General features: G+C 40.7%; 1 protein-coding gene across 1 annotated transcript in view; it reads left to right on the top strand.

The window, feature by feature from the left end:
• Positions 1 to 11,543: 11,543 nt before the first annotated feature.
• Positions 11,544 to 22,568, top strand: part of PLG (plasminogen) — a 46,578-nt gene continuing 35,553 nt past the window's right edge. Inside the window, exons 1-4 of the mRNA XM_008067894.1 lie at positions 11,544 to 11,706; positions 16,410 to 16,545; positions 18,043 to 18,149; positions 21,844 to 21,958. Coding sequence (XP_008066085.1) covers positions 11,658 to 11,706; positions 16,410 to 16,545; positions 18,043 to 18,149; positions 21,844 to 21,958 — 407 coding nt within the window. The 5' untranslated portion in view covers positions 11,544 to 11,657. The remainder of the gene's footprint in view (positions 11,707 to 16,409; positions 16,546 to 18,042; positions 18,150 to 21,843; positions 21,959 to 22,568) is intronic.

The following is a 22,568-nucleotide window of genomic DNA, read 5'->3' on the forward strand; positions in this document are numbered from 1 at the left end:
TAATCAGCATGATGCTAAACAACTCCTGGGGTCAATGATGAAATCAAAACAGAGATCAAAAGATACCTGGAAACAAATAAAAATGAAGAAACATCTTACCAAAATCTCTGGGATGCTCTGAAAGCAGTAGTAAGAGGGGAATTTATATTCCTACAAACACACATGAAGAAAATGGAAGGAACAGAAATTCACAACCTAACAAGCCACCTAAAGAAGCTGGAAAAGCAAGACCACAAAAACCCTAATTTCAGCAGAAGAATCCAGATCACCAAAATAAAAGCCCAAATCCAGCACATAGAAGACAAAAAGATAGTACAAAAAAATCAATGAAACAAAAAGCTGGTTCTTTGAAAGGATAAACAAGATCGATGGTCCCCAAGCTAGACTGACCAAGAAAAAACGAGAAAAAAACCAAATAAGCACAATCAGAAACACAAAAGATGAAGTCACATCTGACCCTGAAGAAATACAAAAGATCATTAGAGACTACTACGTACACTTGTATGGAAACAAACTTGAAAACCTTAAGGAAATGGAGGACTTTCTGACATCACACAACCTACCTAGGTTGGAACAAGAAGAAATTGAGACCCTAAATAGACCAATAGCAATCAAGGAAATCGACTACGTAATAAGAAAACTTTCTACAAAAAAAAACCCTGGTCCAGATGGCTTTCCAGCAGAATTCTACAAGACATTTAAGGAGGAGCTGATACCAATCCTACTGAAGGTATTCCAGGCAATTGAAAAAGATGGAACTCTCCCCAAATCATTTTATGAAGCCAACATCACATTGATACCCAACCCAGGTAAAGATCCAACAAAGAAAGAGAACTACAGACCAATATCTTTGATGAACATAGATGCTAAAATTCTCAACAAGATCCTAGCAAACCGGATTCAACAATACATCTCAAAAATCATCCATCATGACCAAGTAGGCTTCATTCCTGGGATGCAAGGCTGGTTCAACATTCGTAAAACCATAAATGTTATTAAATTCATCAACAGATGTCAAAACAAAAACCACATGATCATATCATTAGATGCAGAAAAAGCTTTTGATAAAATCCAGCACCCCTTCTTGATAAAAACCCTTGAACATCTAGGCATATGGGGAACATACCTCAAAATATAAAAGCCATCTACGAGAAACCCACAGCCAGCATATTCCTAAATGGACAAAAATTGGAACAAATTCCCCTGAAAACTGGAACTAGACAAGGATACCCACTCTCACCCCTCCTGTTCAACATAGTATTGGAAGTCCTGGCTAGAGCAATCAGAGAAGAGGAGGCAATCAGGGGTATCCAAATAGGAAAAGAGGAAGTCAAGTTATCTCTCTTTGCAGATGATATGATTGTGTACCTTGAAAACCCAAGAGAATCTGTCAAAAGCCTCCTTACATTGATAAAGGCCTTTGGCAAAGTCTCAGGATATAAAATAAATGTACAAAAGACAATCGCATTTCTCTACACCAATAATAAACAAACAGAAACCCAAATAAAAAACACAATTCCATTCACAATAGTCACAAAAAAATGAAATACCTTGACATCTTCCTAACCAGAGCCGTGAAAGACCTTTACAATGAAAATTACAAAACACTGCTCAAAGAAATCAAAGATGACACACACAAGTGGAAAAATATTCCATGCTCATGGATTGGAAGAATCAACATTGTGAAGATGTCCATCTTACCTAAGTCAATCTACAAATTCAATGCAATACCCATCAAATTACCAGCAACATTCTTCTCAGACCTGGAAAAAACAACACAGGAATTCATATGGAAACACAAACGTCCAAGAATAACCAGAATAATCCTCAGCAAAAAAAACAAAGCAGGTGGTACCACATTACCAGACTTCAAACTTTATTATAAAGCTACAATCATCAAAACAGTTTGGTATTCGTACAGGAACAGGCATATAGATCAATGGAATAGAATTGAGATTCCAGAAGCAAAACCTCAATTTCTCAACCAACTCATCTTTGACAAAGCCCCCACCACCTACCACTGGGGAGAGGAGAACCTATTCAGTAAATGGTGCTGGGAAAACTGGCTGACCACATGCAGAAGATTGAAACAGGACCCCTATCTAGCCCCATGCACAAAGGTTAACTCCAAATGGATCAGAGACCTAAATGTTAAACCCCAAACCATAAGAACCTTAGAAAAGGAAGGAAATACCCTCATGGAAATCGGAACTGGCATCCAATTTCTGAACAAAACCCGAAACCCACAGATCATAAGAAAGAAGATAGACAAGTGGGATCTTATTAAACTGACAAGCTTCTGCAAAGCCAAAGAAACCATTAAGAGAGCAGGGAGACAGCCTACAGACTGGGAAAAAGTATTTGCCAACTCCATGTCTGACAAAGGCTTAACATCCTGGATCTACAAGGAACTCAAATGTGCTGAAAAGAAAAAAACAAACAACCCCATTATAAAATGGGCAAAAGATATGAACAAACACTTCACAAAAGAAGACATCCGAGCAGCCAACAAACACATGAAGAAATGCTCAACCTCAATAATCATCAAGGAGATGCAAATCAAAACCACACTGAGATACCACCTAATTCCAGTCAGAATGGCAATTATCAACAACTCAAAAAATAACAGCTGCTGGAGAGGGTGTGGTGAAAAGGGAACACTTGGTGTTAGTGGGAGTGTAAACTATTGCAACCTCTGTGGAAAACAGTGTGGCGATTCCTAAAAGCTCTAAAAATCGACCTTCCATATCACCCTGCAGTCCCCCTACTGGGAATATACCCTGAAGACCTCAAATCACTCTATAAAAAAGATACCTGCACACATATGTTTATCGCAGCATTGTTCACAATAGCAAGAACCTGGAAACAACCATGCTGCCCATCAAAAGAGGACTGGATTAAAAAAATGTGGTACATATACACGATGGAATACTACGCAGCCATAAAAAAGAACAAAATCATGAATTTCACAGCAACCTGGATGGAACTGGAGTCTATAATACTGAGTGACCTCTCACAGAAACAAAGATCCGAGTATCACATGTTCTCACTCATATAATGGACCTTGAACATCCAATGTAATACTATAAGAAAATGACTGACAGTACTGGGAAACTATGGTGGGGGAGGGAGATGGGATTAACAGTCGCAAATATCTGTCTGGGGATGGGGAAACACCTCTTATCAACAGGGTGCCTGAATGAAACATGATTGTACACCTAACCCTTAACTGTACCCCACAAAATCATAATAAAAAATATTGATTAAAAAAAAATGGCCGACTAGAAGCAGCTAGAGTGTGTTTCTCTTACGGAGTAAACCAAGGTAGAGTTATATATGCGTGTATTGCAAGTATGTATATCCAAATATATACATATACACTCATTTATCCCAATATATGCACAAATACATATATAGACATATATAATGTGAAATAATTATAAACATACAGGAAGGTATAAATATAGTACTGAGAAGTCCTCTGTACCAATGGCCCCCGAAGTGACGTCTTACATAACTATAGTCCATTATCACAACCAGGAAATTGCCATTGGCACAATATCAGAAACTAGTCCACAGACTTTGCTCAGATTTCACCAGTTTCTACATGTGCTCATCTGTTTATCTGAAAAGATGTCAATGTTTTCTACATGACTTGTCTCCTCCACACACTGAAGTGAGATTTTTGTCTTCATTAGCTTAGAGAGTAGTGAATGTGAGAGATGAAAAGGATGATTCTTCACTTCAGTCTCAACTATGGTGAGTCTGGACTTCAGGACAGAAGAACCCTGCCTGGCCTGTCCTTTGGGGAGCCCTGGTACCAAGGCCAAGCAAGGACTTTGAAAGGAGTACATAGCCCATCTCTTCCAGAAATTACAAAAAAAGTCATAAACACAGGAAAGTCCAACCTAACAGGGAAAGTGAGGTAGAGTTGGCCCTCCCGTCTCACCTGAACAGAAACTGAGGCCAGGTCAGAGTGTCCCAGGTGACACACCCTTACGCAGCCTGGACTGCATCCCTGCCCCACCATCTGCACTCTGGCAGATAGGGTGCAATTACTCTGGGGTCCTATCACTTTGTCACTCAGGCTGGAGTGCAGCCTTGACCTGCTGAGCTCAAGTGATCCTTCCTCCTTAGCCTTTCAAGTGACTGGAACCACAAGTGTGCACCACCACTCCTGGCTAATTTTTGATTTATTGTTGAGATGAGATCTCACCAATTTGCTTAGACTGGTCTTGAACCCCTAGGCTCAGGCAACCCTCTTGCCTCAGTCTCCTAAAGTGCTGAGATTACAGGCATAAGCCACTGCGCCCAGCCTCTGCTAATATTTTTCTTAAGAACACATCTGATGAGGAGATGACCAGCGAAAAATTAATTTTTTTCAAAGATGAATAGATACCCTGACTGCTTCAAGCACTATTTGATTAAGAAAATGTCACTTTGTGGAGCCATGAGTGAGTGAGCTGGGTCTCACTTAGAAAGTGTTCCCTAGTGGATTACATTTTAACCACTGTGCTCACTGAGCAGCTGCTATCTCTTTACCAGAGGCAAAGGATGATAAGCAACTCAGTGCAGCGTTCCAGGGCATGAAGAACAAAGGCTAACACACAGGTGAAAAAGGTCACCCAAAGAAGCAAATGCCACCTCCAGGTTAATGAGAACATATCTCCTAGGTCATGTGCCCTAATACACGAAACAGCAGTAAAAGCCCTCTGCACACTAGCACTGAGGACATGGAGATCCTTGCTAAGAACCCTTACAACAGCAAAGGGATGCTTTACATGAGTCCTTCTTAGATGAAGTCTTTGCTGTTTCCATTTTGAAATCACATCATCCTATTGGGGCCATGCAGAGACGTTCATGGTGACAAAATGAACAGTCCTAGAACGACATGACCCAGATGTCAGAGCCTAGGTGGGAGGAAGGTGGAGAGTATGTGGAGAGGGCTGGTGTGCAGATGGCAGGGCAGGGATGTAATCCAGACTGCGTGAGGGTATGCTACCTGGGACTATGTGACCTGGCCTCAACTTCCAAGCAGGTGAGATGGGAGGGCCAACTCTACCTCACTCTCCCAGTGAGGTTGACTTTTTCTACATTTATGACTTTCTTTGTAAGGTACTTTCTGGGAGAGATGGGCTGATGCTCTCCTTTTCTGGAAGAATCTGAGTGGGTCTCCCTGCAGGCCTTGTGCTGGGCAGAGCTAAGACATTCAATTCATCTCCCTTTTTGCTTGAATGTCCTTGTGCCCGGCTGCAAGTATGGCAGCAGAATCTCCACAAGTCTTATGTGCAAAAATGTCCTGGCATTCCTTTAGGCAGAGGCTGGGGAAGGGTAGAGACTGTGATTTGTACTTTTTATATATGAGTGACCCTTGAACAACATGGATTTAGACTTTGAGAGTCCATGTCTACACAGATTGTTTTCCAATAAATGTATTGGAAAACTTTGGAGATGTGCAACAATTTGAAAAAACAACAACCAGGTAGCACAGAAACATTTTTTTAAAAAAGAAAAATTAGGCCGGACTCGGTGGCTCAGCCTGTAATCCCAGTGCTTTGGGAGGCTGAGGTGGGTGGATTGCCTGAGGCCGCAGGTTTGAGACCTTCCTGGGCAACTTGGCGAGACCTCGTCTCTACAATTAATCAAAAAATTAGCCAGGCATGGTAGCACGCGCCTATAGTTCCAGCTACTTGGAAGGCTGAGACGGAAGGATCGCTGAAGCCCAGCAGGTCGAGGCTGCAGTGGCCGGGAACAGCCACTGCACTCCAGTCTGGGTGACAGAGTGAGACTCCAACTCAAAAAATAAACAAATAAATAAAAATTAAAAAAAGAAAAATTAAAGGTGTCATGAGTGCATAAAATATATGTATACACTAGTCTATTTTCTCAGATACTACCATAAAATACACACAAATCTACTAGAAAAAGTCAAAATTTTTCTAGACACACAAAAAATGAAATCTTCCTAACCAGAGAAGTGAAAGATCTTTACAACAAAAACTACAAAGTTCTGCTTAAAGGAAATCAAAGTAGTCACAAACAAATGGAAAAATATTCTATGCTCATGGATTGGAAGAATCAACATTGTTAAGATGTCCATCCTACCAAAGGCAATCTACGTATTCAATGCAATACCCATTAAATTACCAATATCATTCTTCTCAGACCTGGAAATGACAATATAGAAATTCATATGGAAACGTAAAAGACCACGAATAGCCAAAACAACACTTAGCAAAAGAAACAAAGCAGGAGGTACCACACTTCCAGACTTTAAACTTACTGTAAGGCTACAATAATCAAAACAGCACCTAGTACGAGTACAAGAACAGGCATACATACCAATGAAACAGGATAGAGATTCTGAAAACAAAACCTCAATTTCTCAACAAACTCATTTTCAACAAAACCTCCAACAACAACCACTGGGAAGAAAGAGGAGAACTTATTCAGTAAATGGTGCTGGGAAGACTGAAACAGGACCCTACCTATCACCATACACAAAAACCAACTCTAAATGGATCAAAGACTTAAATGTAAAACCTCAAATTATAAGAATCTTAGAAAATGCAGGAGACACCCTTACAGAAATTGGAATAGGTAACCAATTCCTGATCAAAAACCTCAAGAGTTCATGCCATAAGAGACCTCATCCAACTGAAAAGCGGGACAAGCGAGACCTCATCAAACTGAAAACTTCTGCGAAGGAAAAGAAGCCATCAAGATAGCAGGGAGACAGCCCACAGAATGGGAAAAAATATCTGCCAACTATATATGACAAAGGCCTAACATTCAGGATCTACAAGGAAATAAAACATGCTAAAGGGAAAAAAAAAAAACAACAAAACAGCCTCATCACAAAGTGGGCAAAAGATATGAATAGATACTTCTCAAAAGAAGACATACAAACGGTCAACAGATACGTGAAAAAATGCACGGCGTCACGAATCATCAAAGAAATGCAAATCAAAACCACACTGAGATACCATCTAGTTCCAGTCAGGATGGCCATCATCAATAATTCAAAAAAATAGATGCTGGAGAGGTTGCCAGAAAAAGGGAATGCTTCTACACTGTTTGTGGGAGAGTAAACTAATACGACCTCTGTGGAAAACAGTGTGGCAATTCCTAAAAGACCTAAAAATTGACCTTCCATATGACCCAGCAATCTCCTTTCTGTGAATATACCTGAAGGAACATAAATCTTTCTATAAAAAAGATACCTGCACATGCAAACTTATTGCAGCATTATTCACAATAACAAAAACATAGAACCAAAATGCTGCCATTGAAAGTGGACTAGATTTTTAAAATATACACATATATACAATTGAATATTACCCAGCCACAAAGAAGGACAACCTTATGGACTTTGCAGCAACTTGGATAGATTTAGAGTCTATAATACTGAGTGCTCTATCATAGAAACAAAGAACTGAGTACCACATGTTCTCACTTACAAGTGGACCCTGAGCATTTATCATAGTAAGAAAGGGTTTGGCAGTAGCGGGATGCTGCCAGGGAAGGGAGGGAGGATAAATAACATCAATAAGGGTAACTGATTTCAAACCAGGTGAAGTGGGGGCCAAAGGGAGACCCAGACTTTACCTGTACAATGACCACTTATCTACCTAATCTTGAATTGTACCCCATATATTTAAAATAAAAAAAGAAAAAGTTAAAATTTATTAAACATTACACACACAAATTCTTGCAGATTGTACAAGTTGCCATTTGCAGTCAAGAGAAATGTAAACAAATATAAACATGTAAAATTAAATTATAACTGCATAAAATTAACAATATTGCAGTATTGGAATAATTTTTTCCCCACTTAAAGTGCATGTCACACTCACTAATTTTCTCCACGTGAGCAGTTTTTCTTCCCAATAAATTGATCTCATGGTTCTTGCAAGTTTTTTCCTTCTATTTGGCAATATCATAAACCATGAGTAACACTGTGGGACCCATACGAGGTGTTGCTGGTGATGCTGGAAGGGCTCCCAAGAAGCAGAGAAAGTCATGACATTGCAAGAATAAGTGCTGGCTATGAACCATAGACTGAGGTCTGCAGCTGAGGCTGCTACCATTTCAGACAGATGATTCATCTTGTAAACAGACTACGTAAACTTATGGTATTGGCAGCTACAGTGCGTGCTGTAAATGTGTTTTCTCTTCCTTATGATTTTCTTAATAACATTTTCTTTTCTCTAGTTTACTTGAGTGATGGAATACAGCATATGATACATAAAACATGCAAAATATGTGTTTATCAGTCATGTTATTTGTAAGGTTGCAGCCAAGAGCTGGCTATGAGTAGTAAAGTTTTAGGGAATCAAGTTTTATAGAGAGATTTTCAACAGCACGGAGCCAGCATCCCTAACCCCCATGTTATACAAGGGTCAGCTAGAGTCTCAAAAGAATCTAACATAATCCTGTATGCAGTAAGTTGTCAAAGTAATAATGAATTGAACTAAATAAGAATGTATAAGTCTCAGAATTTATGCAACCTCATAATAGTGTACAGAGATAACTCTTTCTAATTCTTTTCTCAGTTCCTGCCATTCTTTCAGGTAGAAAATGACTTTTTTAAAAAAAAAATCAGGTTCTCACTCTGTTGCCCCAGGCTGAAGTGCAGTGGCACCATCATGGTTCACTGCAGACTTGACTCCCTAGGCTTAAGCAATCCTCCCACTTCAGCCTCCTGGGTAGCTGGCTCCCACCATCACATCTGGCTAATTTTTTGTTTTGTTTTGTTTTATAAAGACAAGTTCTCCCTATGTCGCCTAGGTTGGTGTCGAGCTCCTGAGTTCAAGCAATCCTACTGGGATTACAGGCGTGAGCCACCCTACCTGACCTTATTTTGAATTAGTCATCTTTAGAGCAAAAATCCCTCTAAGGGTGCCGTGTGGGATTCCTATGCACAATCTAGAACAATGCATTGCTTTATGCCTACCTCATGCTTGTGAAGCTAAACCATGTGGGAGCATGCCATGGTGGAAGTCCCTATGCCTCCACTCCAGAGTGGCTCACGAGTCCCTGTGCACCGCATGTAGAAACATGCCATGGCAGAAGTCCCTATGCCCCCAACCGTAAGTGGTGGCTGAGTTCCTATGCACTGCACCTGAGCAAGGCATTCCTCTTTCCTTCACACGCCACAGAATCAGATGCTGCTGGAGCAGTGCTCATCTTAAGAATCTGCTTAAGAATCAGGTGGTGGGCAACCCCTTAGGGTTCCCTCCCACTGTGGGAACTTTTCTGTCCTGCTTTAAAAAAAAAAAAAGAATCAGGTGGTGCCAAAGCCGCGCTCTGCTTAATGCTCACTGCGCTGTCAAGGTGCTGATATATTATGAAGGTGGAGAAGGATGTACGGTCAGAGGCCATCGGGAGGCGACCTGATTTACAAAATTATGTTTGTAGAAGCAAGTGCATTCCATGACTACCAGGGGAAAGGGAGCAAGAAGTAAAACAACACCACCCAGATTAAAACCAAAAACAATAGGAAAAGGAAAATTATGTGAATGTCTAATTTCTGGTCATGTCATTCCCAAGGTGCCTTATCCAGGAAGAAGTGCTAAAATAAGATCATATATGGAAATAAAAGCACATACTGAAAACATTATATGTTAGTAGAGTCTGTTTTATTTTTCCCAAAGTACTTTCTCAAATGCACCGATCTTGGCTCCTAAAAGACAATTCATATTATTTTGAGATAAAAGAAGTCTGCCCACTACTAATCTCTCAACTTACTTTCACTTTCTGGGTACTTTAATGAACTGAGCCTGTAAGTGAGACGGAGAGGGTCGAGGGAGGTGGTGGGAGACAGAGGAGAGAAGCAAGCTAGGCTGAAATAGAAAATTGGGAAATACAGGTAGGTCATCCCTGCTTCTCTGGTGGCACCAGAACAGTTTGTTCTTGAGAATTTTGCACAGTACTTCAATCCCAGAGAATTCTGCAGAGTTCCACCTAAGGCGACCTGGCTTCCACCTCCACGTTTTACCAGTTAATCTATAGGAAGGGATTTCATAGTCAGGAAAGAGAAATGGATGCTTTCTTGTCCTTTTTACAAATATAAAATAGAGAGATCAATTCAACTGCCCCCAAATATTTTTGAGCACTAAAATAGGAGGGTTTGGGTTTTTGTTTTGTTTTGTTCTGTTTTGTTGAGTCGGGATCTCACACTATTACCCAGGCTGGAGTGCAGTGACACAATCACAACTCGTTGCGACCTCAACTTTCTGGGCTCCGGTGATCCTACTGTCTCAGCCTCTTGAATTGCTGGATCTACAGGCACACACCACTACACTCAGCTAATTTTTAAATTTTTATAGGATGAGGTCTCACTATGTTGCTCAGGCTGGTCTTAAACTCCTAGGCTCAAGCAATCCTCCTGCCTCGAACTCCCAAAGGGCTAGGATAACAAGTGTGAGCCACCAAACCCGGCCTAAAATAAGAGTTTCAAAGCATACATTTCCTGGTCACTCTGCCAACCAGAGAAAAATACAGATTCAACAGTTTATATTGAGATAGATAATTTCCACTTAAATCTACCATGCTTGCTTTATTTCATGAGGATGAGAACATCATAACACACAATGAATTCATTTGGGGGGAATGATTGATATTTTGTAACATAATTTATCATTACAGAACACATGTGAGTGCACTGGGAATAAAGACATTTCAATACTAAGAAAATATTTCCACTTGTCAGATGCAATTTTGATTGTTTGGTAGGATGTAAGGATGTTAACAATAACACCTGTGAAAGTTGGTCATCTAAGCCCTAAACAGTGGCGTTAGTGGTTGTATGCTCTGTTAGCTGTGTAATCCCAGGTCCAGCCTCAGCCCCCTGGTCTTACAATGAGTATGATAATAGCATGGCTTGTTATAAAGCTCAAAGGAGATGTTAGACTTGGCGTTTGGAGAGGGTTCAGCGTAGAGAAGGGACTCAGCAAATGTGAGCTACTTCTATTATTGTAATGCTGGAATATTGCACAGCCATAAAAAAAGGACAGCATCATGGACTTTGCAGCAAATTGGATGAAGTTGGAGTGATTGATCTCAGAAACAAAGAACCTAATACCACATGTCCTTACTCATAAGTGGGCCCTGAACATTGATCACAATAGCACAAGGGAGGGATCAGCAGTTGTAGGACACTACCAGGGGAGTGTGTGTGAGGGAACACATAACAACACAAAGGTACCTGACCCTAAACCAGGGTAAGTGAGGACCAGTTGGAGGCCCAAACTTCACTTGCAAGTAGACTACTTATGCACCTAATCCTGGCTTATACCCCACATCCCTATTATCAAATAAAGTGATTTAAAAAAGGAAAGAAAGGGAAGGAAACGAGACTTAAAGGGAAAGATGATGGGCTGGGGTGAGGGAGGAAGAGGAGAGAGGCAGGTGACCAAGGGGGGAGATTGCTTTCACCATTTCCCAGCATCTATTGCAGATTCACTCTCAAACATTTTGTAAGATTCTTTATTCAAGGTAATGTTTGAACCCTTCGGGTCCAGTGGCATGGGCCTCTGAGAGAATAATTAACTTAATTGGACTGTCTTGTTTGGGGATGCATTTACTCTTAGGCAAGTCAATAACATTCTGGAATTGAGACACACTGTTTCCAGACACCACTGGCCAGTCCCAACATGGAGCATAAGGAAGTGGTCCTTCTGCTTCTTTTATTTCTGAAATCAGGTAAGACTTAAGGTTTATTTTACCTTAGTAATTACTTTTTCCTAGCAACGTAAAAAATAGATATGCTATGACTTCATGGGCAAGTTGTTTAATGTAGCTTTCAACTAATGAGATTCGCAGTTCAAAATCCAACTTATTATTGAGGAATTGTTCAAGAAATAAAAGTAATTTCTCTCTGAATACTGTCAGGGTGCTGAGATCAATGAGCAGAGAAAATGATGGGTGATTTTTCAAATCTAAATGACTGAGCCCAGATGGTGGCTAGTTTAGCTGAACAAAAATAGCTAACAAGACAGCTAACAACCCAAAGGTGGTTAATCTCTTTACCTGGTTCTCAGTTTGATTAATTTATGTCACTTGTTTAACATTTGTTTAATAAGGTGTCCTATTCCCCTTACTTCCAAATTTAAACAATGACATATCTCTTTGCGTGTACCTGTCCTTGACCAGTTCACGGGGTTGGACTGCTCATTTCTCTCTGTGTTGTGGCTTAAGTAAGGTTTTCCATAGGTAGAGGTTTGCTTTACCTGCATAATTGTAGATGTCCGGAGAAATCGCACACAACAATTTGTCAAATTATGTATACATATAGTAATTCAACACATACTCATTTAATGTTCAGGTTAGATAATACTTGTCTTCATACATACGTACATACATAGATCTGTGTGAGCATATTTACCAATACCAGATTATTTAGTAGATAGGATAGTATATTCATTTTGTAAATAAGAAAATCTACCCCTAGGAATATTACGTTATTTTTTCAATGACAAAACTTCCAAATCAAAGAAGTAAAGAAATCAACATTTAGACCAGGACTTTCCAAGAAGGAACTTTTCTTACTTTTTCAACACTGTTTAAAACTTTAGCAATATTCTAAACATGTCTGTGTAGTTCTTTTTTTGTTTGTTTGTTTTTTTAAAAAACTTCATTGAGATAAAATGCCGGGCTTGGTGGCTCAGCCTGTAATCCCGCACCTTTGGGAGGCTGAGGTGAGTGGATTGCCTGAGCCTGCGGGTTCAAGACCCGCCTGGGCAACAAGACCTCATCTCTACAATAAATCAAAAAATCAGCCGGGCGTGATAGCGCATGCCTGTAATTCCGGCTACTCGGAAGGCTGAGGCGGAAGGATCGCCAGAGCCCAGCAGGTCGAGGCTGCGGTGGCCGGGAGCAGCCACTGCACTCCAGTCTGGGCGACAGAGTGAGACTCCAACTCAAAAAAAAAAAAATTCCAATACATAATTTACCCATTTAAGGTATATTATCCAATGGTTTTCAATATATTTAGAGTTGTAAACAGTCATCACAGTATATTCTAGAATATTTTCATTACCATCACAAGAAATTTCATCTCTTTTGCTGTTACTCCTAATCTGCAACCCCTGACAACCTCTAATGTACTTTCTGCTTTTATAGATTTGCCTATTTTGGAAATAATATATATATATGGAAACCATACTTATGTTAGTAATTCTTTATATGAACAAAGTATATATACTTAAAATTCAATCTACGTTACCAGATAAAATTTTACAAGTTGTACTTTAGAATCAACTACATTTGTATTTAGTGGAAGCCATTCAAAGAAATATGAAAGAAAATTCAGAGCAGGAGGAGATTAAACAAAAAGAGTGTTGTGGAAAACACAAGAGTGATGTGTGTGTGTGTATGTGTGTGTGTGTGCGTGCATGCGCGTGTGCATGGGTACATGTGTGTGTTTAAGGGGAACATGAATAATCTATTTCAACTCAGGGAAGGTAGGACCTAGAACACTATGAAGTTTCTCAGTGGCCTACACCCAATGATTAGAACTGCTCTGCAACAAATTTAGCACATATTTAAACTAACCAGGGGGAACAATTCTCTCATTAGCTTTTTTTGAAAGGTAGGAATTTGACCTTGTTTTCCATGGAAGTGAGTTTCATCTTTCTACTGACAATGACCAGGGAGAGACAAAAAATTTCTTTTGTAGCTATAATCAGTAAGAAATGGATGAACATCTCACATTTCATAAATTACTAAGTCATTTCTAGTCCACACACAAGTATGCATACACCTGCACAAACATGGCGTTAAAAAACCACTATATTTATACAATACATTTGCTTTGGTAGCAGTATACATCAACAATTTTCCTATAATATAAAATTTCTTTTCTATTAAATTACTAGCTTAATGTTTCTTCAACAACAAATAAAACCTATTAAACCCCATTGTCATACGAGCCCTGAAGGTGAATAAGAAAACAAAAAAGACTTGGGGAAAATTTTTCAAATTAAAAAGAAAAAAAGAGTTCATTCTCTTTTGGGATATTTCTTTGGGACATCAGCTCCTCATTTGGGTCTTGAATCTACACTGTGAAACGTTATATCATGACACAAGTAAAGGTAACTCAAAGTGTGACATAAATGTCAATTTTCTCTTTTTGACTATCATTTGAAGCCTGCCCTACTACACTTCCCAAAAACTCTAAAAAGTTTAATTTTACTTTTGATATGTTGTTTCTTTCTGAAGTCACACCCTGACCTATAGAGTTTACCAAAGCACAACTCTACTTGGACATGAGAGTCCAGAAGGGAGAAAACTCAGGATGAAGACATGGATACAGGCCTTAAAATGTCAATTTCTCCATCATCTTTTGATACATCTATCAAATGGCTTTTGATGTACGAAGTTTAAAATACATCAGCCAACTGTTCAATAATTCATCCTTCCAGTTCGGAGCATCTTAACTTGAGGAAGGGCAAAGTCTCAGAAGTAGGGACAGGATGAACTTTGCATTCATTGATTAGAGCATATCCTCTGCCCTCCACAGACTATATATTTCCAGGTGTGCAGGAATAGTTTTTCTCAGAATGAGAATCAGACCCTTAACGAACCTTCCTACTGGCAAATTTTCATCAACATACACATGTGCTCCAAGTGTCTCTGCTTTAAAAAACACTCCCAAGACTGCCCATTCCCTGGAGGATGCACTCCGCTCAGAGCCAGGCTTCCCAGAAAAGCTGTCTCCTCCGGCAGCTCCCTCTGCTCTCCTGGTCACTCTTTAACCCACTCCATCTGGCTTTGGCCCCCACCACTTCCCTCAAAGTGGTCAAGGTGGCCATGTTGCCCAATTCCATGGAAACTTTGCTATCTTCATTTTATTAACCTCCTTTGGCCTCTCGTGAAAATCACTAGCATTCTGTGCCAAAGGATGGGGGACATGTCTAGGCCTGGGATAGAGCCACCAATGCTTGCAAGGTGCTCTGTGGAGCCGAGGGACAGGGGCACTCTGCAACCTTGTGGTGGGAACACAGCTGAGGCCCTCTTGGCCGCTATCTGCAGTGACAAAATTTGGACAGATTCTTTGCCTCAGATTTTATCTCATAGAAGAATCAAGGGCAGTATTTGTCCATGCTCTGCTTTTTACAATTTCCTCTTAAATGTCAGACACTTGTCCACATCATGGAAAAAATTATTTCTTCCCAATTAATAGCAATGTGTCACTATGCTAAGCCAGGTCTTGTATTATGGGTGAGATTCTTACCTTCCTTTTTGCCCCAAGGTGGGACCATAATCACCATAATTTAGCTCAGTTCTTTCTTTCTTTATTTCTTTTAAAATTTGAGTCTTACTCTGCCTCCTAGACTGAAGTGCGGTGGCCCAAACACAGCTCACTGCAGCTGCAGCCTCAAACTCCTGGGCTCAGGTAATCCTCCCTCCTCAGTCTCCTGAGTAGCTGAGACTACAGACAGGCCTGAGCCACCACCCCGGCTTATTTTTTTATTTTTATTTTTTGTAGAGATGAGGTCTTTCTATGTTGCCCAGACTGGCCTCAAACTCCTGGGCTCAAGCAATCCTCCAGCTTTGGCCTCCTGGGTGTGAGCCACTGTACCTGGCCTCAGTCTTGCCAAATTTTTTGTATCTTGAGGAGGAACCATTCAGCAAATGATTATCACCGGTTAAAGTGACAGTGTCACAACCAAAGAGTATATGGTTGAAAAGCAAACCACGGCTTTCAAGTTCCATTTATGCCCAGAGAGGACAAATCATCTTCAACCTTGGTCACATAATTGCCACTAGTGGTGTCTTACTCTTCTATCATGTCATGGCACTCAATAACGAGTAGATAAATATTTTTATTTCAGGTTTTATATCCATTCATACAGTAACATAGACATTGTCACATAGTTTTAATGAATTTATCAATCTAGTTAGTCTTTTAATATATTATGCTCTGTGAATGAAACTGTTTACCTGTTAAAACTTTTTTTTTTTTGAGTCAAAGTCTCATTCTGTTACCCAGGCTGGAGTACAGTGGCAAGCTCACGGCCACTGCAGTCTCGACCTGCTGGGCTTAGGCGAGACTTATGTTTGTCTTCCAAAGTAGCTGGGATACAGGTGCACGCTACCATGCTCAGTTATTTTTTTGATTTATTTTACAGACCGAGGTCTCGCCTTGTTGCCAAGGCTGGTGTCAAAACTTTGAGCTCAGGCAGTTCTCTTGTCTCCACCTCCCAAAGTGCTGGGATTACAGGTGTGGACACTGCGCCCGGGGCTGATGAAACTTTTTTATTCACAGCTACTCACTCTGCTTTCAATAAAGCAGCAAATTTTATTCAGTTGATACAATGCAAGTAGATTTGAAAGTCATGATAATGAAAGAATGGCATTGGTTGATTTTTATCAGTTGTTCAACTTTTATCCTCCATCTTCAGGTCAAGGAGAGCCACTGGATGACTATGTGAATACCCAGGGGGCCTCACTGTTCAGTGGCACTAAGAGACAGCTTGGAGCAGAGAGTGTAGACGAATGTGCAGCAAAATGTGAGGAGGAAAAGGAATTCATCTGCAGGTATTTTCATTATCATTGAACCTGTGCAAATATCTCTTATTTTGACTGCAAGTGATTTACTCAGAAATTTATTAACAAGCACACAATGTAAGAGGAAAGAGACATTTATGGAATTGGAGTTTGGAACTCCATTTTCTCCCAGTATCTGAAACTATACCAACTGCTTCTTAAGATTTACTACTATAAGGTATCCAGAAAAATACCCCAAATGAAGTTTTTTATTTTTATACGTCATAAACATTAGCAGCCAGTGTTCTGAGCTCTAGTTTCTTTTCTTTTTTTTTTTTTTTTTTGAGTTGGAGTCTCACTCTGTCGCCCAGACTGGAGTGCAGTGGCTGCTCCCGGCCACCGCAGCCTCGACCTGCTGGGGCTCTGGCGATCCTTCCGCCTCAGCCTTCCAAGTAGCTGGAACTACAGGTGCGCACTACCACGCCCAGCTAATTTTTTGATTTATTGTAGAGATGAGGTCTCGCCAAGTTGCCCAGGGGGGTCTCGAACCCATGGGCTCGGGCAATCTACTCACCTCAGCCTCCCAAAGGCGGGGGATTACAGGCTGAGCCACCAAGCCCGACTTGAGCTCTAGTTTCTAACTTCATCATCAGTAAAGTGTATTGAGGGTCATATGAATAAAAGTGTCCTAGATGTAGTTGAGCGAGGAAGTGTAGACACAAGACCCAGTGCCTGTCCTTTTGTATTTATGATGTAGTCATAGAAACTGGATATAATGTAAACAAACAAAAAGGCCAGTCCAGGCAAAGTACTGCAAAGAGGCTTTATCTATGCATGCTCCACACAGAAAGAACAATTCCAGGTAGAGGCAGCAGGAGAAGGCATCAGGGAGGAGGTGGGAACTGAGCTGGGTTTTGAGAGAGAGGGAGCCCTTGACAAGTATCCAGAAGGCAGGAAGTTACCTTGGGCAGAGAGGCACTCTAGGTAGGGTGAGGCACAGCACTGTACCCTCTGATAGGGAGCAAGAATAGACCAAGTCATCTGAAGCGAAGGCTTTCATGTAGTTGGTTAGGTAGGAAAGGGAGCTGTGGACAGCTTTGAAAACTAGACTGAGACTCCATGGCAGGACCACATGAATGGGGAGTGGAGGGTGAGGTGATGGGAGGGGGCAATGTGAAGGCCAAGGTTACACAGAAATGATTGGAGTATGGAAACAGGTTCAAAGAAACCAGAGTTACTTCTTCCCAACACAGAAACAAATATTCTGGTGCTTAAGAAAATAAATGAAGAAAGAGTAAAGTGGTTGAGGCAGAAAGAAAGATAAAATTAGGAGGGGGCGAAGGCAGAGGTATAAGAAAACAAAAATAATGACCATGTTGATGTACTATGCACAGTACCTCATTAAGGCTATGGAAAAAAGGCAACGATTCTGAGTTCTTGATCCCTCAAGAGGTAAAATAATCCTTAGAGTGTCTTACGTATTAATAAACAATTATTGCCCTTAACTAAAGACAAACATTTAGTATATGCCCTGATTCTTTTCTGCAGGTCATTCCAATATCATAGTAAATGGCAACAATGTGTGATAATGGCTGAAAACAGCAAGTCTTCCTCCATTATTAGGATGAGAGATGTTGTTTTATTTGAAAAGAAAAGTACGTATGTTTTCTTCTTCCTTCTCCATTCCTCTTCTTCCTCTTTTATTTCTTCTATTTATGAATCTAGAAGATGAGGGCACTGTGGCATAGTGAAATTGAACTCTGAGTTAGGACTGGATTTGGTCATTAATCAGCCATGTAAACTTGTGTATATTATTCCACCTCTTTGGTTTCATTTTTTATTTGTTTGTTTGTTTGTTTGTTTGAAGAACGAAGGAATTGGATTTACAAAATCAATTCTACCTCTAAGATCCTGAACAAGATATTTGACATTTTATTATTTTTTATAAGAAGAGATGGGACATCTAAATGAAACAGATCTTGGCTTCTTATTCTGTGGGGTGCCCATGGTCCTTGGGCCCTAATTTCTGAACTGAAACATTGCAAAATAGAAATGCTGAGGTGTTTTTAATCCTTAGTAACATTTGGATAGGGACAGCATTCCTTATTTTTATTAAATTGTCCATGTTTTTGGGGGTCACGGTCTATATTTTCCTCAGACTCTGAAATACTGTCTTTAAAAAATACACAAAAGTTTCAGTTCCTTTTCTATAGCTTTTTCTGAAATGTGGATCAATAGTCCCACTGTTTGGGATAAGGGGTGATCTGGAGTACAATGGCAATTGCATGCCTTTTTAGATATGCAAAATTTCCGTTAGGTGTGTATGAAGACTTCAATGGATATATGACACTTTAAAAACTGTTTCCTAGACTCTATTATTGACTGGGTATCAAGACCATGAATAATAATTTAGCTCTCCAAATACTCTGCACCACAGTGTTACAAAGGGCAAGAAATAACCTAGTTCTTACATCCTTGGCAATAACTTGGCAACACTTTTCTACCACGAAACTTTCAATATGAAGTTTAAAAGTATTTCTGTAGGTCAGGTTTATTTCTACGCATCGACTCATCTTCTTGGGCTTCATTAGCAGTACCTCTGTTATTCTTTCTTCTTGACTACTGTTTCTCTCTAATTCTTGAGTTTAAAATTCAAATTTTATTCATTGGTGTGATTATTTCTTATGAGCAGTGAGTGAGAATTAATAGGATCATTTATTACCCACCAGATTAAAAGAACCAAAAACCCTGGTGGGATTCTCTTTACAAAATGATAACATTTAAATATGTCATTTGTAAATTGTTAACCAGAAGGGACATGGGAGTGACTGTTAGGCCTAGTTTGAAGTCTGAAGTTTGAGGGCTTAGTTTGCTTGTTTTCAAGGTGACAGAAGGGAGCAAGAGGTTATATAAACTCTGGCGGGTACATACAAACAAAAGAGAAGCAAAAAGTCAAAAGTCAGCCATTTTTTGGTCCTTGTTTCCTTACTGTGGAATATTGGCCTGCTTCTCATTTACTTGTCAGGGTTTTGCTGGGAGCAGTCAATGTCAGACCACACTTACATTGTCACTTGCCCTAGCTCCACTGCTACAACCCAGGTCCAAGCCCTCATCACCTCTGGCCAGGGCAATCCCTAGCCCCTCTGCTTGTAGCTGCACAAGTGATCACTTAGAAACGTACCTTCCCTGCTTAAAGCCCTTCCTGGTGCACTTAGAATACAATCCAGAGGCCCGTGTGGTGGCTCACACCTGTTATTCCAGCACTTTGGGAGGCCATGGCAGGATTGCTTGAACTCAGGAGTTTGAGACCAGCCCAGGCAACTTCATCTCCACCACCAAAAAAAAAAAAAAAAATTAGCTGGACTGGGTGAGTGGTGCACACCTGTAGTCTTAGCTACTCAGGAGACTGAGAAGGGTGGATCCCTTCAGCCCAAGGGTTTGAGGCTGCTGTGAGGCATGACTGTGCCATTGCATGCCAGTCTGGGTGACAGAGTGAAATCCTAACTCAAAATAAAATAAAAATCCAAATACTTCCTGAACGCTAAATAGCTCTGAGTCCACCCTGGGCAGCTGTTGGTTCATGAATCTTTTCTGGGCTTATCTCTGTTTCTTCAACACACCAAGCACATGTTCCCTGCCTCGGACCTTCTTCACCTTTGCCTTGCTATTCCAGCTCCATCTCATCTTCTAGGTCTCAGCATCACCTCCTTTTCAAAGTCTCCCCAGCCCCTGTGTCTTCCTTTCACAAAGTACCCCCAATTTACAATTTTGTAAACTATGTCTACTGCAATAATAAGTCCCACTGAAGGGATATTTGTAAACATTATACATAATGTTGGGTAAAGAACATTGTGTATGTATGTATACATGTATTGAGACGGGGTCTCACCCTATCGCCCAGGCTGTGGTGCAGTGGCACCATCATGGCTCACTGCAGCCTCAAACTCCTGGGATCAGTCGATCCTTCTGCCTCAGCTTCTGTTGTAGCTAGGACTACAGGCGTGTACCACCACACCTAGCTAACTTTTAAAAATTGTTGATAGAGACGAGGTCTTGCTATGTTGCCTAGGCTGGTCTTAACTCCTGGGTTCTAGCGATCCTCCCAACTCGGTCTCCCAAATTGGTGGGATTACAGTTGCGAGCCACTGCATCCCATCAGGTGAATAACATTAGATTGTATATTAAAAGTACTTCCCCAGGTGATTGATTAATACATTTTAAAACTTGGCTAAAGCAGAAAATCTTAAAAGATGATTTAAAACACACATTAGCATCAGCAACTCTTGAGGTAGACTAGAGGCTGTTTTCTTTGAGTATGGGGCCACTAGCAAGAGTTTGAGACCAGCCCATAATCAATGCTCTAGTGCCATATACACAATACTTGTCTTCCTTAACATTGAATTGGAGCAAGACCTAGACATCGATCAATCAATCAGAGTGTGTAACACCTTAACATTTTCATTGTTCTCCAAACTTACATCCTCAACTACTTGAGTGGGCTGCCCTCAGTGGATTGGACAGCAATTTTTAAAAAGTGATTTTGATTTTACTCTTTCTCCACCTTAAAAGCATTCAACTTTGTTAAAACAGTACAAGAGCTTTATTTCGTTTCATATTCATTTCTCAGTTCAGATGATCTTTAATTAAATATAACAGTATAAGAAAGTTGGAAAGTACAAACAAATGACTCTGGGTAAGCACACCTTTTACAGAAGAGAGCCCATTGGCTAGGTGGTGAGTTGGTTGAGTAGAGATTGGTTGAGAACTTTCACTCTAAACACTTACGGGGACCATCATGTTATAACCCTTGTGTGGCACTTTTCTCATGTTACTGGGAGCCTGAAAAAAAGCAGAAGTGGCTGGGAACTCCTTTAGCCTCCGAAAACCCTGTTCCCTCCACCCCCCACTCCCCCTCCTGTCTATAAGGCCCCATCCTTATTCTCCTGCTCCATCCATCACGCTGTTTATTTCCTCACCACGAAGTCATCTCATTCTCCATTTTGTTCCCTTGACCACTTCCTGTAACCACCCCGCCCGACCCCACTGGAACGTAAGGTTGAGAGGATCAGGCCGCGACCTGCTCGGTCTCCATGTGTCCCCAGCACCTCGCTGGGGCCGGATACACGGAGGGCTTGGTAAGTGGCTTTTGAACGCACCAAAGTGCAGAGCGGCTCCACGGGACTCCTTTCATGGGTACAAAAGACGAGCTCCGAGAGTGCAGAGCAGAGCCCGCCAGGAAAGGGCTTCTGGGGTGTGAGATCTTCCTCTCCGTGTGACCACGCTGTGCAGACCTCCTTCTGAGGTTTCTTGTCGTGAAAAACTCTGACTGCTGTGTGGATTTCCTTTCAGTGTATCTTTCAGAGTGCAAGACTGGGAACGGAAAGAGTTACAGAGGGACCATGTCCAAAACCAAGAGAGGCATCCCCTGCCAAAGATGGAATGCCACCTTCCCCCACAAACCTAAGTACGACTTGCTTTTCCGCTTGGGTTCATCTATTGTCCAGGTGGCCTTTTTGTGTCCCTAAGGGAAGGCTCCAGGACCCTTTGGGTACCAAAATGCGCAGATGTTCAGGTCCCTTATATAAAATGGCACCATGTGTGCATAAAACCCAAACACATCCTCCTGCATACTCTAGATAATCTCTAGATCATTTATAATCCCTAATACAATGTAAGTGCTATGTAAACAATTGTTATGCTGTGTTTTAAAAAATGTATTAATTATTATTGTTTTTTTCCCCAATCTTTTTGATCCATAGTTGGTTGAATCTGTGGATTCGAACCAGTGGATACAGAGGGCCAACTGTATTTAGAATAATTTCATTATTTCTAAATCAAACCAGAACATGTGAATAAGCAGATAGAAAGAACCCTTTTGCTGCTGCTCTAGAACTGATGTTCAATTATTTGTAGCATGAAAGTAAAAAATGGTTGCTTTCTATTTACTCTTGTGTATAGAGTTGTCTGGAAGACCTATGGTAATGAAGGATGCCTTGCAAAAAGAACAATAAAACTATAAATTTTAGACTGAGTCTGAGAAAGGAGTAAAGATGACCATGCTTAGGACTGAATTA

Source organism: Carlito syrichta, unplaced genomic scaffold (genome assembly GCF_000164805.1).
Source record: "Carlito syrichta isolate Samal-C Ts95f unplaced genomic scaffold, Tarsius_syrichta-2.0.1 Scaffold309813, whole genome shotgun sequence".
NCBI lineage: Eukaryota > Metazoa > Chordata > Mammalia > Primates > Tarsiidae > Carlito > Carlito syrichta.